Here is a 27,499-nt window from a genome sequence, read left to right as displayed (position 1 = left end):
ACCCCAGAAATGGTTCTCGGGGCTGTTGCTGGTGCTGGGGCATCTTGGGACAGGAGAGGGTAGCTGAGGGCCAGCAGGGGTGGGTAGGGGCACACCGTGCCACCCTGTCTGCCAGCTTGAGGAATACGGGGGTTTGCTCTAGTGCCCGTGCTGCCTCTGTTGTTAGGTGGGCTTCCAGAGGAGAGCTGGAGGGTCCGGCCCAGCCCCAATGCCCTGTAAGGTGGAGGCCCTTTGGCACCAAGATCCCTCACCTGGCGGGCAGCCAGCTCAATCTGTGAGCAGGTGGAGTCTCCCCGTGTTGTCACCGGGTATCCTCCCTCTCCTAAGGTCACGGCTTTTCCCATTTAACCTCAGGCAGGCTGGTTTGAGCCCATTTTGCAGATGGGAACAGGTTCAGGGTGGTACTTTGCTTCCAGCCTGCGGGAGCCCCTGCCCCATCTCCTCTTCTTTCGAGTGGGAATGGGTGGGTGTGCTCACTTGGGGAGGAGGGACTTGGGCCTCCCACAGGACTGGGTGCCCATGCACAGGGGCTGGCCCATAGGAGATGCCCAGGCCTGCCCTTGAGGGGATTCCAGGGAGGGGAGAGGACAAGGCTGGGAATCACAGCGTCCCCACCTCCAGCTCACGTATCTTCCAAGGCCTGAGGGTGGCACCTGACTGGTGACTCCAATGAGGCAGGCAGAGCCCGAGCTGGTCAGGTGGTGGCGGCTAAGCGGTAGGGTCTGGGGACTCAGAGATAGAGGCTGCGTGTCACCTGTTGCACCTCAGTGTCCTCACCAGGATACACGGAGCCCACAGGCAGCAGGGGCAGGACCTAACCTGACAAGGTGACTGCTAATGGGACAGCCAGCTGGGCCTTGTAGGATCTGAGGTGCGGAATAAGCAGGGAGGGCTTCCTGGGGCCTACTAGCTTGGTGCAGGGGGAGTCTCTTGAGTGCTGGGGTGGGGTCCCGATTGCTCCTGAGCAGGGCCAGGTGAGTTGGGGGGTGCAGGGGAGGGGCCCCTGTGTCTGCTGACCCTCCCCCTCCATGATTCCAGGTGGGGCCCCTTTAAATGCAAGATTCTCTCCCGCTCAGAAAGCCCCTCCCCCGGTCTCCCGGGCAGCCAGGTAAACAAGCCAGACCCCAGGCTGCTGCCATGGCTTCCCCCTGTTCCGGGGACCCCAGCACGGCAGGTCTGCCCCCATGTCCGGTAGCCCCTCCAGGTGAGACGCATGGTGGGGGCAGGGATGGAGGAGAAGGGGTGTCTGTGGCATCCCGGGCTCTGAGAAAGGGCGAGAGGAGGCAGCTACTCTACCCTGGGCGGGGGGCTAGGCCAGGGGGCATGGACCTCATCCCCAACCGTTCTTCCTGCTGTCCTGCTGCCCTCCCAGGGGTCCTGCAGCCCTGGGCCCCTGAACCTGGAGGTGGGTCAGGGTCCGCTTCACTCCTCAGAGCCCCCTCCCTTCCCCTCCCTAAAACCCCGGTGCTGGGCCTAGATTCTCAGAAGTTCATTCTCATTGGTGCTGGAAAGGGGCAGTCACCCACCCCAGAGGTCACTGTCCCCCACTGCTTGAATTCTGACTCTGGCCACTGACCCCTCTCTGTCTCTTCTCTCATCACCTTGGGGGTTTTCCTTCGTCTCCTGGCCCCTCCATCCCCAGACTCCTCTCCAGGAGACGTGTCCCCCCGCCCCAGCCCCCGCCCCCACTCCCCAGCCACCCACACTCTGGTCATGTCCTTGGCCTTGGCGGCATCCAAACTGCAGCGGACCCTGACCCCCGTCTCTGGAGCAGCCCTTGGGCGCTCCGTGGGCAGAACTGCAATCCCGTTTCCAGCAGATTTCCTGCCTCCTCCCGCCTGTCCCTCCCCCCGCCCCCAAGGCTGAACCAGCTCCTCACGTCCTCCCCCCACCCTTCCCCCGGCCTGTCCTTTGACTGTACAGCCTGGCAAGCCCCAGCTCTCCGCCCACCCCTCACCTGCACTCATACAGATGAGCGGAGCTGGGGATAAACTCCACCACGCTCACGCTCTCTTTCAATTCCTGACTGCGAGCTGCAGGGGAGCCTTCGTGACGAGCCACGGGTCCCACTGCCTCGCTCCTCCTGTCCAGTCACTCGTCTCTCTTAGCAACAACCCTGCACCTTCCGCCCGCAGCCCCCACCCCTCCTTCCCTTCTCCCACTCAGCTGCTGGCCTTGCTCCCTTTTGCATGGAGAAAGAGGATTCCCACAGGTTCCCAGCACCACTGGCCGCTCGCCCGCCCGCACCTGTGCCTGCCCCCGCCTCCCGCCTGCTCCCCACATGGCCCGCCCCTTCCCCATCGAGGCCGGCCTTCCTCCCGCTCACCGCCACCCCCCCAGCCCCTCCCCGCCCTCCTCCCCTGTACCCTGAGACCTTTCCCGCATAAAGCATGCGGTTGTATGTCCTGTCTGCTGACCCACGTCCCTTTTAGCTACCACCCTAGTCCTCCGCCCCCCTTTTCTAGCCAAGTTCCTGGAAAAGGCTATTTACACCTGCTGCCTCCACCTTCCCCTCTCTGCTCTTGAAGCCCCTGGAGCCACCTTCTCCTTTCTAGCATTTGGCTACGGCAGCTCCGGGTTATCGGTGACCTCCGTGCTGCCAAACCTGGGGTCCGTTCTCTGGTCTGGGGGTCTCCCCGCCTCTTCGCGTGGTTCCCGCAACTGCTCACGCTCCTGGTCGTCCCCCTGTGTCACTGCCGAATCCTCCTCTCCCTGACCTGCTGAGCCGGGGCCCCAGGCTGGCTGTTCAGGCCTCTTCTCTTTCTGTCCTGGCGTGTCCCATCCAGTTCTGTGGCTTAAATACCACCTCCCTCCCAGGCATCTGTGTAGCTCCAGCCTGCAGCCCCTGTCTCAACTCCAGCCTCGGGCCTCTGCGCTCTTCCCCGCCTGTCTGAAGACATCCCCTTCCAAAACTAGACGCTCGGCTCCTCACCCTGCTCCTCTCTCGGCAAACGGGAGCCCCTTTCCTCTGGCTGCTCAGGCTGAAAACCTCAGTATCTTCCCTCCACACCCCCGCCCCCGCCACTGCCCCTCCATCAGCAGGGTCCGTGGGCCCCACCTTCAAGACACGCTCAGAATCTGTGAGCTTCTCTCGGCCATCGTGACCGAGCCCGCAGCCCTCTTCCCTGGGTCACGGCCCTGGCTGCCTCTTGGTCTCTGTGCTGCTGCCCTTCCCCCCTCAGGTGTCTGCACCCCAAACGCAGGACTCGCCTGGTTAACTGCAAGTCAGAGGGGTCACTCCTCCCCTGCATCCAGCGGCCTCCCCTCCCCTCTCCCGAGGGCCCATCCACACTCCCCTCCCCCAGCTTTCTCTCACCCCCACCTCAACAGCCCACAGCCCCCCCTTGACTGCCCACCCACACACTAGTACTAAGTGCCAGGCCAGGCCAGTGGTGGAGACACCAGGACAGCCCTGTGTCTCAGCCATGCATCCTGGAGGCCCTCAGGGAAGGAGTGGCCTGGTGGAAAGGACGGGCTGCCTGGGATGCGGGCACTGCCCTTCCGTCCATCAGAATCTGAAGCGCCTGCAAGGCTGCCTTGGATCTGTCCGTGGTGCTGAGTGCAACGGGCCCCAAGCTGGTCCCTCTGGCCTCACACCCTGGGCAGAGCCGGTCCACGGCCTCTCCCAAGTCCCACGTCCCATGTCCATGGCTCTGGGAGCAGCTGCTTTGGCTTCGTCTAGCAAGGAAAGCACTTTCCAGGGACAAAGAGGTTCGGCATTGTCTTCTCGTCTGCGGTGGTGGGAGAACAGGCTCGGCGGTTCCATTTTTTTTAGAAGGGGAATCTAAGGCACAGGCTCTCCAGGTGGAAGGGAGGACGTCCGACCCAGGGCTGCCAGCTCCTGGCCCTGGCACTTGGGAGGAGCTGAGCGTGTGTTGCTCGAAGCTGCGGTGGTGCCTGGCACAAGCCAGTGCCCCACGGGTCCTTGGGTGAAGGGAGGAGAGGTGGCACAGTGGCGCATGGTCACATGGTTGGCAGTGCGGTCGGATTAGTGTGTGGCTTCTCTGGGTCTGTATCCTCAGCAGAAAAACAGCTGAGCGTCGTCGCCCCTTGAACACTGTCATCCCCTTGCAGGGGTGTTGGAAAACCTGAGCATCCACGGTCACAGCCTTGTATAGGTTCATCCATCGCCTCCTCCCATGCCCCCCAGTCCTACCTGTGCCCAGGGAGCGGTCCGGGCTGTCCTGAGTCCTCGAGGCTTGTCTGTACCCCTCCCTGGGCTGTGCTCCGAGCGCCCATGGCTGCTTTGCTCCCCTCAGTACCCTCAGAGCTAAGCACCTTTGCTGAAGGAAGGCAGGCAAGAAGCACAGGGTCTCTCCTGAGTGAGGGGCCCAGAGCTGGGCTTGGGAGCCCACACCAGGGGTGGGCCTGGAGCAGTGGCCCGGGCTGTTGCCTGGGGCCGTGGATGAGCCTCAAGGATACAGGGGCCCCAAAGGCAGATGCGCAGTGCTGTGCCATCCACACGTGGTCCTCTGAGAGCGGGCACTGGATTTAACAGGCCTCACCTCCAGGAATCCACACGACCAGAGATGTCCCACTTCTCCTGGGATGTGCCCCGGGCGTGGGGGTGGAGGGTCCATCAGGCACAGAACCAGCTGGGCTTCCTACCTAAGCCCTTTTCTGGGCGAAGCTGCTCCACCCGCTGGTCCCAGGGTTGCTGCGCCCGGGCTGGGCTTCTGCCCAGCTCCGTCTACAAGCCTGACATCTGGCTCTTGAGCATGTGCCCTGCCGAGGGCTTCTCCTGTCCTTGTCCCCCTCCACCCTTACCTGGGTCTGACCCGACTGCAGGCTGGGCCCCCACAGTCCATTCTCTGCATGGCCGAGGATCAACTTTCAACCCAGAGGGAACAGGGCACCCCTGATGTGGCACGCGCAGGGGTCTACACCTGCCAAACCCTTCAGACTCCTCTCCATCTGGAACGTTCCACCCAAACTGTATTTAGCGGCTCCCTCTAACACGGCTTTCAAGGCCTTTCTGCCCCTCAGAGCCCACTGGTGCTGTCTCTTGGGGGTGTGCCCCCCTCCTGCCTCCCCTTCCCTCTCGGCCTCCACGTGGCCTCCCTTTGCCTTCATGGCTTCTCTCCTGGCCACCGGCCGTTGTCGGGTGTCGCTTATCCTTGGCCACTTGGTGACCCCTCCCCGCAGGTCCTGCCGCGCCCCAGGAGCTCCCGTTTCCGGACATCTACGGCGGGGACGCGCAGCTCTGGGAGGCGCACTTCCGCGGCATCGGACGCGCCTACCGCGCGCTGGGCAAGGAGGACGACTTCGCCATCCGCGTGCTCACCGAGGACTTCACGCTGCCCTTCCCGTTCGCCTGGCCGCCTGGGCCCGACCCAGCCCGCGGGCCGCTCTTCTATGACCCGCACGACCGCACGGGCTTCGACTTCCTGCTGCGGGGTCCGGGCGCGCCGCCCCCCGCGCTGCTGCGGCCCCTGCACAACACGGCGCAGGCGGCCGTGCGCAAGCGGCGCCTGGAGCAGCTGGCGCTGAGCTACGCGCATGCGGGCGCCGGCCCCCGGCCCGGCCTCGTGGTGCTCGCACCCGTGCCCGCCGTGGGCAGTGCCTTCCTGGGGCCCCCTGGGCCCGAGTCGGCCTCCCCTGGCGGGGGTGCCCCCAGGCTGGGCTAAGCCCAGCCCCCGAGAAAGTGAATAAAGAGTGCCTCTGCCTCGCCCACCTGAGGCTTTTTGCCAGACCCCCCGCGGACCTGCCTCTGGTGCCACCTGGACCCCTAGGGTGGAGGAAGGAGTGAAGTCGCAGTGGCAGCAGGGAGGGCTGGCCAGGCTGGAGCCCCCCGCGGGAGAGATAGAGCCTCCGATGGTGAGGGTGGTGGCCCGCGCTCCACCGCAGCGCCTGCTCTGAGGGGCGAACACAGCCCAGAGTCCGGGTTGACAAGCCCATCTGGCAGGTCAGGACCCGAGGGCCCGACTGCTCTGGGGAGCAGCTGGGAGTTGGTTCCTGCCTGTCTGCCTCCAAGTTCAGCAGGGGTCCCGTTTTCCCTGCCAGTGGGGCATCAGGATCTGGGGTGAGGGTAGGTGCAGAGGCAGAGGAAAGGGGTGGGGGCAGCAGGATTTGGAGCGCAGGGTGGGCGGGCAGAGCATGTGACAGGGAAAGGGATGTGGGTGGGGTGGGGGGGACACTGCCTGGCACAGTGCCCAGCACAGCTGCTCCCCCACTGGCTCTGGGAGGAAGGGGGTGCTTCCTGCCACCCCACCCCTACCCCTTGTGGGCCTGAGAGAACTGGGCACGGCCTCCATCCCGGGGGTGTCTCCCTCTGTAGGTGACCAGCCCTGGCAGATGCCTGTCTGCTGTGGGTGGCCGGTGGCCCGGCTGAGCCCCTGTATGCATGATCCCCGGTGGCTTCCTCCTCTGACCAGCAGACCAGTGGGCCAGAGGCTCAGGTTTCCTCTTGTTGGGGGTTTGGATTCCAGGTGTGCAGGGGATGCAGGTGGGCTGGGAGGGCGAATCCTCCCTCGAGAGCAGATGGATCAGAGTTTTCCCCGTTTCTTCTAACCTAAGAGCTATTCATAGCTCCCTGGTCACGGGCAGAGATGGTGTTTCTAAAGTCTTGCTTGATTTGCCGGAGAACCAGTGACAGGAAGCGCTCAGCTGGGGATGAGGGGGCCTTGGACTCTGGAGGACGGGTCCCCACCTCCTTCCACCAGTGCCCCCTAAGACCCTCAGCCCTGCTCCTGCCTCCTCTCCACTAGTGGAGTTGTCTCTCCAGTTTTATAGAGACGTGCCGTGGGTACAGTGTAATCCTCACGTGTGTGAACCCCAATGGCGCAAGAGCAATGATGTCAGGGATTATGTAGCCTGTGTTGTGTGCGAATTGCTTGGGTGTCCCCAGAAGGCTCCCCCCCCGCCCCGAGACGTGGGTTTGAGTGCAGGTGGGTCATGTGGGAGATGACACGGAAACACAGGTAGGGGCGTGAGGAAGTGAGACAGAGAAGGGAAAGAAGCCTCAAGGGGCAAGTTAGTCCTGTGGGTGACTGGAGGTCCCTCTGGGGAGCCCAAGAGACAACCCGGGGGACCACCATCCCTCCAGGGACAGGGAAGTCAGTGTTTAATCACTGCCTCCCTGCCCTGTGGGAATCGAGCATGCACCTCCCCTGAAAACAACAGAAATGGGGAGGAACCGTTTAGGAATTTTTATAACAGGTTGGCAGAATAGTTGTATGACTGCAAAGCATAACAATAAGTATATTATAAGAAGAATTTGGGGTTAACATGTAGTACGCTCTTTAACTAGAAATTTTTCTGGGAATGTATTTTTAATGTGGTTTATGAAAGTGTTGGTATGTGACAGATTGGAAATCAAAAGAGCTGGTCCTTTACCACCACTAGTTTGAGAAGCACTAACCTAGGGGAGAAAGACCCCAAATAAGGAACCTACTTAAGAAGTAAACATGATGTTACAAAAAAAAAAAAAAAAAAGCCCAACAGTGGTAAGGTCTATGAAGAAAGTGAGTAGGGACAGGCCCCCTTTCAAACAGGGTGGTTGAGGAGGAGGAGGCGGTCATGTGGACACTGGGGGAGGGTGCTCAGGCAGAGGGGACAGCCTGAGCAAAGGCTGGGCAAGGAAAGATGCTTCAAGGATCACAGGACTGGATGCAGGGGCTGTGAGGTCAGAGCAAGAAGGGAGACACACTGTCCCATGGACGGCCACCCCCTCGTGGGGCATGGTGCGCTAGAATCCCCAAGCCCTTTCACATTCGCTACACCGTTTCATCCTCTGGGCACTTCCGTGAAATCAGTGGACAGATGAGGATATTGGGGTCTAGAGAGAGGAAGGGACTTGCCCAAGAGTATAAGCCAGCGTGCCGTTAGGACTCAGGTTACAGGCACAGAAGGTCTGGCTCCAACAGACTTAAACTGCAAAAAGTTCAGAAATGGTTCACGCGACTGGAAGGTCCAGAAATAAACTGAGCCTCAGGTAAGGCTTGATCCCAGGGCTCAAGGTTTGATCCAGTCTGTCTTCAATGGTAGCAGCATGGCCGATGCACCTCCTGCCTTTTCAGCCTCCCTGGATGCCAAGAAGGAGAGAAGCCACTGGTTTTCTGTAGGTCCTGTAGAGGAATGAACCCATCTCAAGTCCCAAGAAGCCTCCCTGGATGGCCCATTGGTCCAGGGGGGTCATACGCCCACTCCCGAACCAGGGAGTACTCTGTGTTGATTGGCTTAGACATGTGTTTCCTCAACCAATCCCTGTGGCCAGAGGGTGAAGTTACCTTGGCTAGAATGTAAGAATAAGGCCAGGAACACCATGGAGGCCCAGGATGGGGAGGATGGAAGAGATGCTGGGGAGATGGCCGCTTTGTCCATCACAACCGGGAGCCGTGAGGGCTGGGATTGGGCCCCAGGGGTGACTTTTTCTACCAAATTATGCATTTTCTCTTCCTGTTAGATATGCTGTTCCCGGGGAGAAGCTAGGTCAGAAATGGCCACAGCAAGGCTCTGCTCTTTCACATGAGGCAGAGTTGGTTGTCTAACCTGTCTCCTGACCACCCACTCACTGTGGGGCTGGTGCTGGGACCAAGCACTCAGGGAGGGAAGACTGGCCTGACTCAAAGAAGCCCACAGGGGAGTTCCCATCATGGCTCAGGGGTAACAAACTCAACTAGTATCCATGAGGACTCAGGTTCGATCCCTGGCCTTGCTCAGTGGGTTAAGGATCCGAAGTTGCCATGAGCTGTCATGTAGGTTGCAGACGCAGCTCAGATCCTGCATGGCTGTGGCTGTGGTGCAGGCTGGCAGAGTGTCTCTGATTCAGCCCGAAGCCTGGGAACCTCCATGTGCCGTGGGTGCGGCCCTAAAAAAACAGCAGCAAAAAGCGAAGCCCACGGGTTGGGGTTGGGAGACATCAGGACATCTGCTCATTGCCCCTAGATGAGTGTGGGGCCATCCCTCCCAGGACTCAGGAGCCGCCTCCCTCACAGGGACAGCATGGAGCCTTCTTCTCCCTGCCCTTTTTGCCCTGGCTACTGGGATGCTCAGAGCACATCTGTGCCCCTTGGCTCTACCCATTCTTGGGCTTGATTTCTGGGCTGCTTGCCTCTCTGCTCTGGCTTCACTGTCCTCTCTGGGGCTGGCTTTCAAGTCTTAGGCTGAGGGGGTAGAATTTTAAGAATGATGATTCCACTTAGTTTTGAAAATTGGAGGGAACCCCGTTCTTTTAAAAGTTGCAGATCCTAGATCTGAGTGGCAACCTTCCACCCCCACCATCCTCCCTTTGACTTGCCAGAAGATTCGGCCGTCTTCTCAGAACCAAGCCCCTGGTCTATGCTGAAATATCTTGGCTGTTGTGTCAGGGGCCAGCTGCTGTGACCTCAGGCCCTTACTCAGGGCAGCCCCTCCTCTGTCCAGGGTCCTGCTTCTCCTCCCCAGAGCCCGGAACATCCCGCCTCTCCACGCCTCTGTGACTAACCTCACAGCTGGCACCGCAGCCCCCTGGGCAGGCCCCTAGAACCTGCTCGGTAGCAGCGGGGGCTCTGAATGTGGGAATGTGGTGTGGGGCTGTGACCTTGCTGAGCAGAGGGGCTGGGCGTCTTGGGGCTCCCCAAGCTCAGAACCCGAAGAGGCGTTCCTTCTCCCTCCCAGCCCACCGCGTTCCCAGGGAGACAGAGACTTCATGCCCTTCCATGTTCAAAGGAGCCAGTGGTTCCCATTTGATCCCTGGGCTGCTGGGACCAGGGGTCAGGCCCCCCCCCCCCCGCCCCATGCTCCGGTTTCCTCGGGAACAGACTCCGAGGAGCAGCGAGGATGTTTAATTAATTGCAATTACAATCTTCAAAGGAAGCCGAGAGTTGAAAGTTGTTCCTAATTGCTGTGTTATGATGTCGGCCGGCTCCCCAAATTGATTGTGTTGGACTTTCCAATGGAGGATTAATTGAGTTGCTGCGAAGACCACTTGGCGTCCCTCCCCCTTCGATGCAGTCTGTGTTCAGCCTGGAAGAACAATGAGGGCGGGGCCAGGCCACAGCCCCCTTGAAGAGCTCAAGGCCAAGGTCAGGGCCTCCCCGAGGCTCTGGCTTAGGTGTGGGACTGTGGGCCACTCGTGTAATTCAGCAAATGTCTGCTGTTCCTGCCTCTGCAGTCGCCCTGCAGTTGGTGGGGTCAGTGACTCGTGCTGGCCAGCGAGTTGTGGTCACCATGGCATCTGTCGCTTCTGGGCAGAGCACTTACTGCCAGGGCAACCCTCTGGAGTCCTTTCTCCCTCTGCCATGTGATCGTTGGCACTGGTGACAGTGCCTCCACCATCCTGAGTCCTGGGAGGCACCTGCAGCGGGAGTGAGAAATTGCCCGCTGTTGCCCCAGCCCTTGCAATTTGGGGGTGTTTCTTCCTGCAGCATCGCCTAGCCTCTCCTGACTGATACAGGCTCCCGCAGGTGGGACTGGCTGCAGGATGTGTAGGCCCAGGGCAAAGTGAGACAGGGGGAGTTCCCTGGTCGCTCAGCAGATTAAGGATCTGGCTTCGTTACCACTGAGGCTCCTATGGCTGCTGTGGTGCGGATTTGATCCCTGGCCCCGGAACTTTGGCCCAAAACAAAACAAAACAACACAATTAGTGAGAGCAGAGAGTTCAACCAGCTCAGGGACATGAGTGCCCAGGCCACCTGCCCGGACCTGGGTTCCTTCCTAGGTCTGCAGACGTGGACGTGTGACTTGGGCCGAGTTGCTTCCTTTCTCTGGGCCTCAGTTTCCTCATCTGTAAAAGAGGCTCAGGGGGCTGTGAAGAGGCGTCATGGAGGCGGTTCTGCGGGGCCCGTGGCAGGAGGGTTGGCGTGGCCCCCTCCGGCCCTTCTACAGCCTCCGTCTCCTGGGCCCCGAGGCTCCTTCTCACCTCTCCCTGAGGTCTGGCTGCATTTCAGACTCTCTCTCTGCCCTGGGACCTGGCGGGGAGTGGGGACTGGAGGCCCTGCCCTGGGAGGGAGTGGGTGGTGAGGGGCGGCGGGCAGGTGGGGGAGGGAGGCCCCCAGAGGGTGGATCTGTGAGCAGAGGGGAGGCAGAGGCTGGGGAAGGGAACAGGGGGCAGGGAATGGGGCAGGTCCGTGTCTGGCCGACACTGGGGCCCAAGCGGGCACAAGTGGAGGAGGCCAGCTTCTCAAGTGGGGTCAGGACCTGACCGAGGGGACTCTGGCTTGTCCTGTGGGTGGGTTTCCAGCCAAGAAATGACATGATCTCATTAATGCTTTAAAGTATGTATTCATAAGGGGGTGGTGCCAACTTTGCCCCAAGGGGAGAATCTGGTTCTTGGGGAGTGATGGAAGCTGACTGTCCCCGTGGGAAGCACAGGTATGCACTCTGCACACGCAGGTGCCCGGCTCACCTGTGCTGTTAACATGTCATGGGGGCAAGTCATGAAAACGTGCCTAAAAAGACTCCTTGGGTGTTGGGGGCAGATAGCAGAAGCCGGGTGGAGAAACACTGGCCTCGAAGGACCACTTGGCTGCTGTGGGTTGACAGTAGGCTTGGGGGCGGGCCTGAGTGGAGGCGGAGAGCGTTGGAGGCGGTGGCAGAAAATCCAGATGAGCCCTGCCGGAGATCCCAACGGAACGGGGGTGGTGCCAGTGGGCTTTCCTGAAGGTCAATGTGAACAGAGAGACAAAGAGCCAGGGAGGCCCAAGGTTGGGGTTGGGGCTGGGGCTGGGGCAGCAGGAAGGGTGGGGTTTCCATGCCCTGAGATGGGGGTGCTGCGGAGGAGGCAGCCTGGGGAGCTGGGGGCCCAGGGGTGGCAGGCTCAGCAGGGTGGGGCCTGAAGGCAGATGGGCGTGTTGGACACAGACTCAGCGTGGAATTAGGGCTTGTCTGGTGGCGGCTGAGATGCTTGGATGGCGCAGGAGGGGGGCTCCTGGAGCCCCCCCGGGCTGGGCAGCTTCTTATCTGTGAAATGGGCACGCCGACACTTGGCCTCAGGTCTGCTTCTTCTCCTAGGGGTGGGAACCATCCCCAGCAGGGGCTGCTGAGGTCCCTTTAAGACCTCGGTGCTGGGCTGTTGCCAGGGTGATGAGTGCTCCCGTGGCCTTTAATTACTGAGCGCTAACGAGCCCTGAAATTAAATTAAGAGGAGGAACTGGCGCCTCGGCACCCTTCTCCCAAACAACAGAGTTTGTGGGAGTCTTGGGGACAAGCTGGGGCGGAGACAGGACAAGCCCGGAGGGCAGGGCCTGGAGGTTTACAGGGTTCTGTCACTTTCAAGCATCTGCTGGGCCGTCCAGGGCCCCAGGACAGGGGCAGGGCATGCCCCAGACCAGGCGGCTCCCACGTTCCCCATTTTCCCTGTAGGGGAGACTGAAATCTGCCCACGGCCGGGCAGAGGGACCCAGCAGGTTTCTGCTTCCTCTGATGGCCCTGGGCCCCGGCCTCTCCGATCCCTGGTCTCATCTGTGACACAAAGCGCTGGGTGTGCAGCTCGGGGTTCACCATGGTGCTAATTGGAGGACAGGCCGTGCAGCTCAGCCGGCTCAGGATTGCAGGGTCCCCAGGGGAGACCCGTCCTCTCCCTTAGCGCTCAAGGTCATAGGCTCGGAGCCTCAAGTCACCTGTGTCTGTCATGGATGAGAGTCCCTGGGGTGGCCTCGGTCCCCTGCCCCCAGCCCTGTCGTCAGCCACCCCCCGCTGGTGTCAGCTGTTCCCAGGCCGAGCGCTGGGAAGAGTCCTGGGAGCTCCCTCCCTCCCTCCCTGAGTGCATTTGTTCCAAGTCCCTGAATGTGCGATTGTCGCCCACCCTCTCCAGGCGAGCTTCCTCTACTTCTGCAGCCGAGTTCTACATTCCTCAGAGCTAATTGCTAGCGGGAGTCGTTTCTGTCAAGAGCCATTATTCCTGGGAATAAAGAGAAAGAAAAGAAGCTTCCTTTCAGGAAGCCTGGCGTGGCCCCGGGAGGAACAATGCCAGACCCCAAAGAGGTCCCGGGCCGCTCCGCCCACTTCCAGTGGCTCCAAACCTCGTGGGGCCTCTGGCCTCTGCTGAATATTCAGGAAAAGGAGCGCACCCATCACTTCACATGGTTTTCAGAAGTTGTTGTGAGTTTCCTTGAAACCAAGGAGAGGTTTTGCTTTTTTTCCTTTTTCGGCAACAACAGCTGGGAATAAGTTGACACTTTCTAAAAACTGCCACTTCTTGCTTGGGAAGGGAGCAGGGGCGGGAGTCCCCCACTCTCTGAGCCCCCAGGCCCAGCCTGGAGCTTGACCCCAGGACGGGTTGCCGCTGGGAGGTCGGGCTGAGCCGTGAGAGTCCCAGAGGTTGTGTGGAGGCTTTCTGCAAGTTGCGCGTGTGGAATGCTTCATCTGTGTTTTAATTTTTATTGGGTCTTAAATCGGTTTATTAACTGGAATATGTGGTTGGTATGTTCTTATAATCAGAGTATGAGGTCAATGTCTTTTAATCCTAACGGAAGCCACATCTGTGGACGGGGGGTTGAGGACAGGTGTGCAGAGCCCCGAGCTCTCATGTGCATGCGTGTCTGTGCATGTGCGTGGTTGTGCAGACATGTGTGTGTGTGCGGGTGTGTGCATGTGTGTGTCTGTGGTCTTTGTTCACAAATAATACAAAGGCTTTGCTGGTCCTGAAGCTGCCCCCCCCCCGCCCCGTCCCCCATCTTCCAGCTCTCTGAGCTCTGTGATTTTTCTGCCCATTTTACTGATGAGGACACTGAGGCTGAGAGGGCTCAGGGGAACTTCCAGAGTCCCCCAAGCTGAGAACCGGGCCAGCTGGGACACCTGTGTCCGCAAGAGCCCCTTGGAAGTTGCGGAAGTCACTGCTGGGAGGGCCGCAGAGGCAGGGGCAGGACACAGTGTTTTGCGGCCCCTCCTGCCTCCCTCCGTCTCTCTTGTCCCTCCTGGTTGGTCTTGGCCCTCTCACCAGCCCCACCTGCCCCATGGGACCCCCCTCCATCCCCCCACCCGTCTTCCCTTTAAGCCTTTTCAGGGTGACCCTCCATCCCCCCATCCCGGCCCCCTGGGCTTCAGGAAGAGCACCTCTAAGCCCACCAAGGCTGAAGGGTGAGCATGGCTGCTGCGGCCCCTGGACCAGTTTCTCCCTTGGCATCCTCTGCCGATGACTCCCTGGCTCCTCCCACCCCCAGGCCCACCACCAGGAACCAGGCACCTCCTCGCCCGCTGCTCTCCGGCCTCCGCATCCCTCTGGCACAGACCCGGGCGCCTCCTCCCCCGATGCTCTCTGGCCTCCCCTCCCTTAGCACAGATAACCTCCTTTTTTGCACACCTTCTCCAGGAAGCCTCCGTGGATCCTCCCCCACCCCAGGTGGGGATCCCTTGGGGTTCTCCTGTTGTTGCTCTGAGTGATTCTCTCTGCTCGGTGCCATCTGCTCCTGGCAGGGCTGTGCCTCGTGTGTCTGCGTGCCCAAGGCAAGAGGGAAACGCTGGTGAGGGGGCTGTGGACTAGAACCTGTGGCCAGAATTGGGCCCCACCCCTGCCCTCAAAGCTGACCTATGCCCCCCCTTCCCCCATCACCGGGGGGATGGCAGGTAGGCTCCACGTGGCCTGGGCTGCCTCTGCCGAGGAGGTCTCCGCTGTGTCAGCTGCGATGTCTGCCCTGGGTGTGGGCGGGGAGGGGCTCCTGACCTTCCTGGGTCTGTAAACTGCCTGAGGGCCGAGTCCTCAGGGCGGAGGTGGGGCTCTCTCGCGTCTGTCAGTCTCTCCTGGCACAGGGCTTGAGCAGGGAGCTCGCCCAGTGGTGAAGGAGGCCAGAGCATGGGTGGGAGTGGGCAGAGGGCGGGGGGAGCAGCAGGAGAAGGGGCCAAGGGTGGGCCCCGCGGGTAAGGAGGGCGGGAGGAGTGCACCTGCCCCTGCCTGGGCCGGATGGCCGGGGCATCTGCCCCTCTGGCTGAAGCTCTGGATGGGGTCAGAGGTGCCACTGAGAAGGGCCCTGGACTCTCAGCTCTCCTGGCAACAGTGCCCCACCCCCAACCTCTCCGGAACCACCCAGCCAGCAGATTGGGGGCGGGGGGGGGGCGCGGTGCTCAAAGCCACCCATCCCAGGGGCTCTTCCTCAGCCCCGCTGGACACGACCTGGACCCCAGGGCTGCTCAGGAGGCCCAGCAGCTCCTCCCACCCTGGGGCACCCTGTGGGCGGGCAGTCAGCCTGTGAGGGAGTGGACTCAGGCCCCAGGGGATGGTGCCCCTTTTGGACGCCCTGCAGCTGGACTGTGTCAGCCCAGCTTTGCGTGCCTCTGTCCAGAGTCTGTGGACAGATGAGGCTGCCCAGCGCCTTCCGTACCTCCTGCCTCCAGAGAGGCTCGGGCTCACAGCCAGGCGTGTCCTCTTATTAGTTGTGCTCCTCCGGGCAAGGGCCTCCCAGCCTCAGTCCCCTTGTCTGTAGGATGGGGTGCTGCGGGGCCAAGTGCGAGGCTGCAGATACGGCTCTGGAGAACTCAGGGAGCTGGGGGAGCGGATCCAGCCGCCCCGCTGGGAGTCTCCGGGACCCCAGGCATGCTGGGCCACCTCCGCAACGCTTCGGAGCCTCAGCGAAGGACCAGATGGTGTTTTGAGCATTTTAATAAGAGCTATTTGCAGTGTTGTCGCCATAAAAAAAATTCCTGCTTAATGAGCAAATGCATGTCGGCAGCGAGTTAAAGGCGCTTGGATGCTTTAAATATTATGTACGCCGCGTTCGTGTTAACAAACCTGATTTTTAATTACACCTTCCCCTGCTGCCTGGCTGGGCTGAGGGTAGGGGAAGGGAGAAAAAAATCAGGCAACACAAGCGTGGTTTGCCATCAGAAGCGACAGCCAGTCTCTCTGGATCTCCCCTGTCGCAGACGCCACGCCCATGGGGCACCGGCGTCAGAGCCTGGTGGGGATTCCAGGTGGCCTGGCCCTGGCTGACCTTCCTCTCTCAGCCACAGCCAGGGCACTGACCCTGGTCACAACTGGAACCCTGACCTTGGTCGTGAACGGAGCCCTGATCCCTGGCTGAGCACTGAGCTGAGGCCTGGCTGTGTACTGAGCCATGACCCTGACCACAGGCTGAGCCCGGATCCCAGCCACACGCTGAACTCTGACCTTGGCCCCAGGCTGAGCCCGGATCCCAGCCACGGATGGAACCTTGAGGGTGTTCGCAGACGGAGCCCTTAGACGCACACCCACCACCCTGGCCCCTTTGCTGGAGCCTCCAGTGGAAAGAGCAAGTCCCTTAAGGCTTTGGGAAGGGACCCTCCTTCTCTTCCCCCCCTCCTCCAGAGTGTCTCCTCTGTGAGGCCGGGGTCCTTGTCCTTCCTTCAAAGACCTCTCTTCTCGGGGGCCCACGGCTCCCAAACTCATCTCTTCTTCCCCTCCGCCTGTCCCAAACCTGCTCTCCTGCCACCCGCCCCCCGGCCCCAGTGGAGTTGGGAGTCCAGCCTGGCTGGCTCCCTGAGCCCCGAGGGAGGGACGGCGGCTTGTGTCCATTATCCGTGGCTCTGGCCGCTGAGCCCGGGGTGCAGACTCCATCACAGACTTGCGGAATGCAGGGCGAGGTCCCCGTGTTTCCACCGCTGCAGAGGGGTACGGCCGGGGCTGTGCTCAGGTCAGCCAGGCCCCTGACATGGGCCGTGCAGAGGCCGCCCGGGGCAGGCTGAGGTTCACGAGCAGACCAGGCGACACACCATGGATGAGAAGCCGTCCCTCCCGCAGGAGCCTGGGTCACAGTGGTGGGAGACACGCAGGCAGAGGGTTGTGGTTGGTGAGGGTGGCTGGGAGGCAGGGTGGAGGCTGCTGGGGTGAGGGCACCTCGTGGCTGAGCCTGAACTGGGGGGAGGAGGTGTGGGGACACGGCATTTGGGCACAAGGACAAACAGGGCGAGGGCCCGGGGGGCAGGGCGGGCTGGCGTGTGGGGTTGGGTCCAGCACCCTCTGTCTTGGGGCTTCTGTGTAAAGTGGGATCATGCCTCACTCCACAGACCTGCCCCTAAGAGCCGGTGCTGCTCCTGGAGGAACCAAACCCAGGAAGTGCCTGCCCTCCCGGAGCTCACACCTTAACTTGCCAGCGCTCAAAGTGGGGCCCATGGAACCCCAAGGGGGCTCCCCAAGATGCTTTCAGGGACCCACATAGTAACACAGCCACCTTTGCAGTAACTCGCTTGATGTTTTGCCTCTTTGGTGTTGATGGGGCCAAACCAGGGCCCCGTGACGGGCCTGATGCTCGAGCACAGGTCACAGCGGTGACATCCAAGTCTGCTCCTGGGCCTCTGCCCTTCAGGGTCACATGCCCGAAAACCAGGTCCCAATCCAGAGCCAGGCACCGCTGGCCTCACACGAGTCCGCGGGCAGTCCTTTCACTGTCACGGGAGCCTGGCACCCCAGCTGCCCCTTGCCCCGCTCCCGGGGGGTGTGGGGAAGAGCACCTGTGGCTCTATTTCGAGTAACAAGGTCACCTAGCCGCCCTTGCCCAGGAGAACGTGGCCCTGGCAGCATCCCCATGTGTGGCCTCAGCATCCAGATGTCACCTCTGGCTCTGTGACCCTCTGTGACCCTCCTGGGCCTGGGTCCTTCCTGGGTTTGGGTGCTGAGACCGCAGAGGCCAGGCCAGTGTAGAACGGGGAAGAGGCCGTGGCAAGGCTGCAGCATCAGGGCACCCGGGCTCAGACCTGCCACTGCCGCCCACTGCGCAGCCCCGTGGGCCCGGGCATTCGTCACCTCCCAGGACCCATCCTCTCACTGGAACACGGGACAGTTGCGCCCCCCCGCCCCCGAGGTCTTGGAGATCCAGAGTGTCTGTGAGGTGCTGGCCTTTGCAGAGTTCTAAAACTGGCCCCATCTTTCCCGCAAACCTTGCGGAAGGGCCCCAAGGTCGGTTTTCAAGAGGAGGGCATAGAGGCTCGGGGTTTGGAGCTGGCCTGTCCAGGGCTCCAGGATGACCAGGGGCTGCCGCCAGGCCTGCCTGGTGCCGAGGCCCTTGGGGCAGCCCGGTGCCCCTCCCCTGTCTGCTCTCAGACCCCACGGGGTCCTCCCTGGGTCCTCCCCACCCCAGTTTGCTGCTCAGGCCTCGGCAGGGCCCACTCCTCAGGGTGGCTCTCCCGTTGTGGGAGCTGCTGTCTCATCACCACGTGCTGCTGACCCAGAGGCCAGCTCAGAGGGACGGAGGAAAGGCTGGCCTGTGCCTACGCTGCAGCCACAGCTCGGCAAAGATTTCTTCAGCTGGGGGCTTTCTGGGTTTTTTTTGGTCACAGAGGCCTCACCCCTCTCCCCGTGGCCCTGGTGGGGACCTGGGCCTAGGTGGATGCCGTTGGGATGGACAGACAAGAGGCAGGATGGACTCAGGACACAGATCCGAGGTGTCAGGACCTTTGGACGGATGGACCGTTGAATAGGGTGGGGCTCGGAGGAGAGGCCAGGCCTCCAGGCGGGCACTACACCTGGCTTGGAGGAGCAGCTGGCAGGAAAGGCACCTGCCCCCTAGGGAGCGCTTGGATCCCCGATTCCACTCAAGATGTCCCGAGGGGGGTCCCTCCCCCACTCCCAACCCCTCAGGAGCCACCTGAGCCCCAGGCACATGTGGCCAAACCAGGGGGGCAGGGCGGCTCTCAAAGGTGAGCTGACCGGACCCCAGACTCACCGGAGGCGGGGGCCTCTCTTCCTTCCAGCCCTGGGCCTGGCACACCCAGGGTTCTGCATTGCTGTGGGGTCGAGGCCAGCTGTCCAGGACACGGGCTTGCAGGCAGGCTGCATGGCGTGAGGTCACTGGGTTCCTGGCCTGGGCCCTGCCCCTGACTCCTGAGTGACCTTGGATGCTCACTGACCTCTCAGCAGTACCACCGACTAGTGAGGGGCCAGAGGACCGCTCCAGCCCCTCCAGCCTTCATCTCCGGGGATTTCGGGAGGTTCATGGGGCCTAGGAGGCAACTGCCCCTCCTGCTGGCCGCGATGGGGCAGAGCTGGCGGGTCCCTGGGTGTCAGAGCTGCTTGAACATTCAGGCTCAGAAGGAACACGCTGCATAAAAATAGCAGCCCGGAGCTGATGAACATATGCTGCCTCCCGGGGGGCTGCGGGGAGGGCGGGGGCCCCTGTTGGGCTCAGAGCTGGAGGCCTTGCAGCGCCCAGGGGAGGGTGTCGCTGGCACCCACGTGGCGATGGCAGACGGGAGCTGGTGCTGATGAGGCACCTACTGTGTGCCAGATGCTGCTGCGTGTTGTCTGTGGTTTCTCGAGGGCCTGCCAGCAGGAGTGATTATCCCTTTCCCCGCTAAGGAAGCCGAAGGAAGAGGCCCGTGACGGCCAGGTCACTCACGGAGGTGCAGAGCCTGCTGTTCTGCCCGACCACAGGGAGGGGGTGCTGCTGTTGGCGTGGGTGGGACAGGCTCGCTCACCCACTCACCTACTCACCCATTCGTCCATTAATCCATCCACCCGCCCACTCACCCATCCTTCCATCCACCCAGCCATCTTTCTTTTCTTTCTCTTTCCTTTTTTAAATTGAAATAGAGTTGATTTATAATGTTCTGTTAGTTTCCGGTGTACAGCAAAGTGACTGAGCTACACACACACACATACACCTATGGATTCTTTCTCGTATTCTTTTCCATTATGGGTTATTACAGGGTATTTACAGCGGTTCCCTGTGTTGTACAGGAGCCCTTTCCTTATCATGTATCTGCTGATCCCAACTCCGAGTTCATCCCTCCCGCTCCCTTTGCCCGTTGGTCGCCATGTTTTCTATGTCTGTGAATCTGTTTCTGTTTCATACATAAGTTCATTTGCATCATCTTTTTGGATTCCGCATATAAGGGGTATCGTAAGGTATTTGTCTTTCTCGGTTTGACTTACTTCACTTGGTGCGATAATTTCCAGACCCATCCATGGTGCTGCCAATGGCATTATTCCATCCTTTTTTATGGCTGAGTAATATTTCATTGTGCACATGTACCAGGTCTTACCTGTTCATCCATCTATCTGCCCGTCCATCAGTTACTGGGCTAGATGCGGAGTCCTCATCTCAAATTAGCCTGGCTCGTTTGTACTATAGGCCATGGCCAGTGAGCCTTCTGGGCCTCAGTTTCCTCTTCTCTGCAATGGAGGGGCCTAGTCGAGGCCCCCGACACTCAGGCTGAGAGTGAAAGCCACCTCCTGAGCTCCGTCCCCCATCAGGGCCACTCGTCTCCTTCCTAAATCCAGACCCTAGATCCCGGCCAGCCTGCCTCCCCCTCTCTCCTGTCTTGCCTCGTCTCCTGCATCCCTTCCCACACAGGCTTGTGCTCCTCGCTCCCGCTCCTGGGTCTGGAGGACGGCCTGGCGAGGTCTGTCTTCCTCGGCCCTCCCTCTGCCTTCCTAGCACGGGGGTTGAGGGCATGGACTCCGAGCAGGGCTCTTGACCTCTGGCTCACCGATCTCCCCGAGCCTCAGGTTCCCCGTCTGGGAAAGGGGGCGTCCCCACCTTCACAGGTGGTTGGGAAGATTCAGTGAGACTGTGGACCCAAAACCCTGGGCACAGGGCCTGGCCCATGTGGGTGCCCACGTGTTGTCTGTATCCTGACGCAATATCTCCTGGGCACCCACTGAGGGCCGGGCCCTGTTCTGGGGTCCAGGGACCCAGAGCTCATGAGTTAGACTTTCAGACCCCACTTTCGGGATCCCAGGTCCAGATGGGCCCCTGATAAGCTAAAGGACACCAGCCACGCAGCATCTTCAGTGACTGGAGGTGAGGTGGGCAGCTCCACGGTGGGGCGTCCAGCTTTGGCGGCTTTACTGTCACCCTTGCTGGGCCCTGGCATTGGGCTATGTCTCTCGCCATCCCTGGGGTGGCTCTGAGGGAAGGGGCACACTGTCGGAGTAGGGGAAGGGGCCACCCGTACTCCCTTCCCAGTCCCCTCGTGTGTGATGGGGACCCTGATGGGGTGGGACCCTGTGTGAGGCTGGGCCCCTCTCCCTCTGGTAGGACATAGGCTCAGTGGTCAGAAACGCAAATCTATGCTGGTGGAGCTTGAGCAGGGCTGGGGACCCCTCTGGGCTGGGGGTTCTCCTGGCATTGCCCCCTGGGGTTCAGGAAGTCCTTCTCCCATCTGTCCTAGCTTCCACCTGCTGTGGCTCCCATTTGCAGCCTCCTTGGAACCTACTCACGGCATCCGGAGGACCAGGGAGAGCTCAGGGGGCTCGGGGGGCTCAGACGGCTGCACACTCGCTTGCTCCCTGCAAAGTGTCTTCCAGATGCTCCCAACAGCCAGAGCTGTTGAGGGGAAGCTGGAAGCAGCCTCTCAGGGAGCGGAAAAGGCAGCTTCTGACAGAGAAAGGAGCTATTATCTGAGCACCGCGGGCCCCGCTCTGCAGCGCTCTCATCCAGAGTGGGATTAAGAGGGACGAGGGAGGAACAGTTTCCTTTCCTTTCCCTCATTGGAGGCTCATGGTCAGACAGGGAGCTCTGAAAGCATGTCCCCTGCTGGGGGCCTTCAGACTGCAGAGGACTCGAGGGTCCCCAGGCCCCTCACTGCTTCCAGGTGGAGTCTGCAAGGTAACTCTCGGGGAGCAGAGGTCAGCGACTGCCCCCTCCCGTTAAGGTGGTGAGGCTGGCACCACCCTGCGTGCCTCTGCTCATCACAGACAGACGCCCCCCTGGAGGGGGAGGGGCACGGGGGGGTGGCACCAGGTGACCCACTGCAGCTCCTCCCTCACTGCTTCCCCTTTGTCCCCCACCTGACCCAGTGGCAGCTGGGACCCCGCCAGGGCTGCTTCTGCTGGAGGTGGGAGGCGGGTGGGCCGACCCGCCAGGATGCTTCTCATCTGCTGCTTCGCTGTGATCCGCCAGCTCCACGCTGGCTGGAGGGGGAGCCCTCTGGAGGGCAGAGGTGCCCCGTGCCCTTTTGGAAGCCAACACGTTTGGTTTGGAGGGACCTGGACTCTGACAAGGGCTCCGACACTGTTCACTGCTAGAGGCCAAGCTGCCGAAAATGTAAAATTTCTAATTAAAATAGAAATTAATCCTCTCCCCCAACGCCCTGCTATCTGCAGCCGGATGAGCAAAAGTTTTATGCTGCTAATTAATGTTATCACCCGTTAGCTTTATTTACATAAGCAGATATAATTCACATGGCTTTGCAGGAGCTGATGGGGAAACTTAACAAAATTTTTTTAAGTTGAAAAAATTAATTACCTTGATCCTCCCTCTTGTATTCTAATCACAGACTTGCAGGGTCCCGCTTTGGCGCGCCCCGAAACCCTGGGCTGGCGCCTTCTTTGAGGACGGCGAGCTCGTTCCAAGCGGAGGGAGAAAAAGTTGGAAATTGACGCGGAGCAGCTTGGAAGGAAAGACAGTGCCGGCCTTACATGAAAGGCCCGACGGATGTGATAATTATTTGTGGCTTCTGGCGTGGGTGTTTTTGATACCCAGTTAAAGAGACTTTGAAAAACTTGTGACGTTCCAGGCAGATCAATAAATCACACTAACGGCTCTGGAGTTGGGCTGGAGGACACCCAGGGTGACTCTCCCCTCCCACGGGCTGGCCTGGGGGTCTGGGGTCAGCTGTCACCTTGCTATCTGAGGCCCGGGCTTCTGAAGCGCCCTGGGGGGAGCCGTGGTTTTGGGGGAGGTTCGAGTCTGTTTGGTGACCCACTGGTCTCCGCCCTTCCTCCAGCCCTGGACCTCCCCACGTCCACTCCTCTGTCTCTGCCGTTCCGACCACCTGGCCGCCCTGCCAGCCCCCCCGCCTTGGAGACCCGAGCCATCTGCAGCCCTGCCCCAAAGTCACCTGGTCCAAGAAGCATCCCCGCGTGTGTGTGGTGCTGGGAGAGCATCTCCTCGCCCCGTGCTCCGCTGCCCACCTCAACGTTCGCCCGCTTCGGCCACGTGGCTGCTGCTCGTTTTCTTCTCCTTCCGACTCTAAGCTCCTTGGGGCCTCATCCCAAGCTGGGTCCCCACTGTCCCCTGTACAGCACCCAGGTGGCTGGCAGAGGTTGGCCACATTCTCCAGTGGGCACAGGAGCAGAGGGCACACGTGGGTGCCAGCCTGGCTCTGCCCAGGATTGGGCACCAGTCAGGGAAACCATTTACCCTCTGGGGCCTCAGGTCCATATCTGTGACGCGAGGGCAGTGCCCTTGTCCTGTGTGCCCAGGGCTTCTGGGAAGGCATTGCCTGGCCTCCTGGCCTCGGCAGTGTGCCCCTCCCCAACCCCCGTCTCTTTACCTCCTGCCTGGGGAGGACAGCTGACGGTGACTGTCCCCTCCCACCGGCCGGCCTGGGAGTCTGGGATCAGCTGTCACCTCGTGATCTGAGGCCTGGGCTTCTGAGGAGCCCTGGGTGGATGAGAAAGGACGTGGCTTCTTTCAAGGGACGAGAGCCTCACTTTGAAGTGCCACCCTCCCCCGCCCCGTGCAGAGAGCAGCTGCGCCGAGTCTGAAAGAATTTCCTACCCCAGAGAGAGTCGGTGTGTGTTTTTTCCCCTCCTTGAATGAAGGAAAGAAATGACTCTGAGTAGAGCGTAATTACCCAAATTGAGGCGGAAATCAGTCCTGAAAGGGAGAGGAATGAAGAGGATCAGCCAGGAAGCGCCCCCACCCCCGCCGCCCCACCTGCCACGCCGCCGCCTCCCTGTCCTGGCCACGGCCACAGCCGAGGGGCGCTGCTGTCAACGTGGTTCCTGGCTCCAGCGGCCTGGCCCCTCCCCTGCCCCCAGCGAGGGTCCTGGGGGTGCTCTCCACCCCCCGGTGGCCTGGTGGAAACAAAATTCTAAAAATTTGCGTTTTAGCATCACCAGATGGTAAAAAAGAGTCTTATAATTCTTTTTTCTTTCCTCTTTTAAAAATTATACTGGTTTTACCTGTTTGAAAGATTGGATGATACCTGGGAGCAAAAGAAGGCAAGATGAGGCTCAGGCACCACGCTCTCAGAGCCCCCTCCACCCCAACGGGGGTCTTCCGGAAGGTTTGTCCTCAGGGGAAGCCGCCGTGGGTGATGGGGCTGTTTCCACGGGGACCCCACAGCCCCTACAGGCTCCTCGATGCCTCTCCAGGGGGCTGTTCTCAGGGGCTGGCACCCACCAGGCCTTTGAGGAGCCAGGAGCCCATTTCTGGCTGCGGTTCTGCCGATGCCTGGGGTGGGGAGGGGCAGGTCAAGTGGGAGGCGCCCACCTGGCCGACACCTGGGTCACAGCAGGTCACGCAGGCTCCCAGAGGGACTTGGCGAGGAAAACCTGGCTAACTGTGTTTGAAGACAGCTGTTTAACATAAACGCAGTCTGCTTGGGGAGTAGGTCACAAACCGCCCACAGCCCATCGACTTACGGCGTCGGGCTTTTTAGTTACACTCACAGGGCGCCGTCAGATTTAGAAGGTTTTCCTCTCGGCACCAAGACACCCCGTCACCCCCGCCCCGCCCCCCAGCCATCCCCGTCGCCACCAAGCACCTGCCCTCTGTGCCCGCCTTTGCCTGTTCTGGACCTTTCGCACCAACGGAGTCGCATGGCGTGGGGGCCCGTGTCCTGCGTCTCTCGTGGAACCTCTTGCTGCCAAGGTCCGTGCCCCCGAGGCCCGTGGCGGGGCTTCCTTCCTTTTTCACGGCCAAACCCCGTCCTGCTGTGGGGGTGGACCACGGTTGTATCTGCATCAGGCGATGGACGGTCGGGCTGTGTCCTGTCCGCCGGGGCTGGTTTCAGGTACGTCTGCTCTGAACAGGCAGCTGTGGGTGTGTGTGTGGACGTGTTGGGGTTTCTCTCGGAGGCGTTCCTAGGAGCGGCCTGGCTGGGTCACGTGGTGACTCCGCGGTTACCTTTCTGAGGAGCCGCTGGGCTCCCCCAAAGCAGCTGCATCGTCTTCCACCCCGCCCACCCTGTGCGAGGGTCCACTTTGCCACCTCCTGGCCGACACGTACCATCTATTTCTGGTTTTGCCGAGAGTCTGTGGAGCGGAGTCCCGCAGCGCGCCGGCCAGCTACCTGGGGCCAGCCTGGGGTGCTCATGACTGTTGGTTTTTAAAGAAATACTTTAATTAAAAAATTTTAAAAAATTAAGGTATAGTTGACTACCGTATTGTGCCCATTTCTGCTGTCGAGCAAAGCGACCCGGCCACACATGTAAACACGCAGCCTTTACTACCTGCCGTCGCGGTCTGTGCCAGGAGGCTGGACGTACAGTAGGACCTCATTGTTTATCCATTCCAAATGTAAGAGTTCGCACAAATACTTTAAGTGTTCAGAGCAGTCTTAAGTTTACAACCAAACTGAAAGGGAGGTACCGGGGTTTTCTGCCGTCAGGGTCCTGCACCCCCATGTCCGACCTCCCCACCATCGACGCCCCAGCAGAGGGTGCATTTGTCCTGCTCATGGAACCTCCACGGACAGGCTGTCATCACCCAGAGCACGCTGGCCGCCTGCAGGCTCCTCCCTGGTGACACGTGTCCTGTGGGTTTGGGAAAACGTGTGATGCCTGAGCCACCATTGGCGCGTCGTGCCGAGTGGTTTCTCGCGCTGAAGATTCTTCCTGCGCCGTCTCCGCATCTCTCCCGCCACCACCTCTGCTTTCACTGATCTTTCTGTTGTCTCCGTAGCTTTACCTTTTCCAGGTTGTCATGGAGTTGGACTCTCACAGTCAGGGGCCTTTTCAGATGGACGTTTTTCGCTTAAAATATGCATTTAAAATGAAACCATGTGTTTTCCTGGCTTGATGGTATGCTTCTTTTTTCTTTTTTTTCTTTTTTGGCTGTGCCTGTGGCATGTGGAAGTTCCCAGGCCAGGGATCAAACCTGCCCCACAGCAGTGACAACGCTGAGTCCTTAACTGCTAATTTGCCTCTTGGACTAATGGCTGTCTCAGTCAGGCTAGGCTAGGCTAGGACACAGTAACACACAGCCCCGCGTCTCAGGGACTCGACAAACTTCGTTTCCTGCTCTTGCAAAGGCATCTGAAAGTCGGTGATGGGGGCGCTCTGCTCTCACGCTCCTGGGGCTCGGCCGAGGGGGAGGCGAGGAGCCTGTGTAGCTGCAGTGGCTGTGTCCAGTCCTAGATAGCGGAGTTTCCAGTGTCACAGTGGACCGCCAGATAGGTGCTTTTAGTTTCAAGATGGGCCTTCGTGTTCCTTTTGGTGCAGTGCCTCTGAAGCAAGGGAGAGAAGAACCTTCGGTTACACCCATTTGCTGGATGTGGAGACGGAGCACGAATGAGCTCAAGGGGAGCTGGACTTGGGTCCCTCCTACTGGGCCGTGGGGAAAAGGTGCAGAGGCTTTAGGGCTGATTCTCACGTCCTAGATTGATGATTTGTCAATGGAGGCTGGTTTGCTGCCCTGCGCCCTGGCCTTAGTGACGTAAGGATGGTGGGGGTGAGCCTGAATCTCTGCTCCAGGGAGTCACCCTTGGTCCAGGATGACAGAGCCTGGGTCTCTGCTCCAGGGAGTCACCCGATGCTCCAGGATGACAGCCCCACCGTCTGGAATGGGGGCACCGCAGGAAGGGAAGGCAGGACAGCTGGCTGCTCTGTGCTCCTGCCCAGAGGAGACATGGCATCTCCCCCCGCCGTCCGCTAGGAGGTGCGGGGTCAGGCAGAATGTCTGGGGACTCCACAGTCCTGGTCAGGGACCCCGGCAAGGGACTCTGGGGAGATGGCTTCCGTAGAGGTACAGTGGGGATTACAGTCTTCCACTGAGGTGTGATCATGATACAAACAAGTGGTGCTTGATAAATGCTTAGAGCCCAGCCCTGGTGTTGGATTTCGGGGAGGGGGACCCTGGGGTCCTGGAGCCCCTGGGTGAGGGAGCCAGGAAGGGGGCCTCGGGGGTGGGTTTTGCTGCCGGCCTGCATCGCTGGGGGTGGGGGGGTTGTTTAGTGGCTCACGTTCCTCTCCAGAAAGTGACATTTGGAAGGAGGCGGGCCTGGGGCTCACTTAACATTTGAGTGCCACTGCTGAGTGCTCCCCGGGGCCAGCCAGGCGCGTCGGCAGTGACATTAGCTGGGCTGCAGGAGCTGGCACAGACGTGCAGGCAGGATTTAGGAGCTCCAGAGGGGTGCTTAACTCGGCAGCTTCTTTGTCCTCCTGCCCCAGCAGGGACAGAGGGATGGAGGCCAGGAAAACAGCCTCCTACCTGCCGCCTGGACCTCACTCCACAGGCCATGTGTTGGGTCAGGGACCCCGCCAGCTGTCACCCAGCCTCCCCCGTGGGCCTCCCCTCCCTTCTGCCAGGCCTCAGCTCTGGGGGCCACAGGGATGGTCTGTGCTGCTGCTGCCGTCCACAGGCTGCAAGGAGGAGGGCGGCGGGGACCCCGGAGTCGCAGGAGAGCTTTCGGGGCCAGCTCTCCCCTTCTTTTGATCTTGAGGAGCTGCGTGGCCCCTCTGCAGCCTCCTCCCTGGTCAGCCTGGAGCCCAGAGTCTGGGCCCCACCGGGTCTTGAGCCTTCACAGAGCCCCGGCCAGTTGCTCCCAGCCAGGGACCTGGAAGAGCGAGGGACACCTCCCGCTGGTGGCCTGACCTCGCCCGCCAGCTGCCCAAGGGCCCGGAGCCGGTCTTTCCCCGTCCAGCCCTGTGCGTCAGGCCCTGACGGGGATCTGGGGAGAGCACGCGGCAGGGAACAGGATATTTCTCAGCAGTGGCGGGT

The 27,499-nt window shown here is 60.7% G+C and overlaps 1 protein-coding gene across 1 annotated transcript; it reads left to right on the top strand.

Moving 5' to 3' along the window:
• Nucleotides 1-1,137: 1,137 nt before the first annotated feature.
• C6H8orf90 (chromosome 6 C8orf90 homolog) lies at nt 1,138-15,935 on the top strand. Its single transcript, XM_047785440.1, is given in 7 exon segments — nt 1,138-1,216; nt 5,146-5,501; nt 5,503-5,552; nt 5,733-5,817; nt 13,925-13,998; nt 14,082-14,179; nt 15,778-15,935. Coding segments are annotated over 7 exon segments (900 nt in total).
• The last annotated feature ends 11,564 nt before the right edge of the window (nt 15,936-27,499 follow it).

Source organism: Phacochoerus africanus, chromosome 6, assembly GCF_016906955.1.
Source record: "Phacochoerus africanus isolate WHEZ1 chromosome 6, ROS_Pafr_v1, whole genome shotgun sequence".
NCBI lineage: Eukaryota > Metazoa > Chordata > Mammalia > Artiodactyla > Suidae > Phacochoerus > Phacochoerus africanus.
This window is presented reverse-complemented; position numbering and strand designations above follow the sequence as displayed.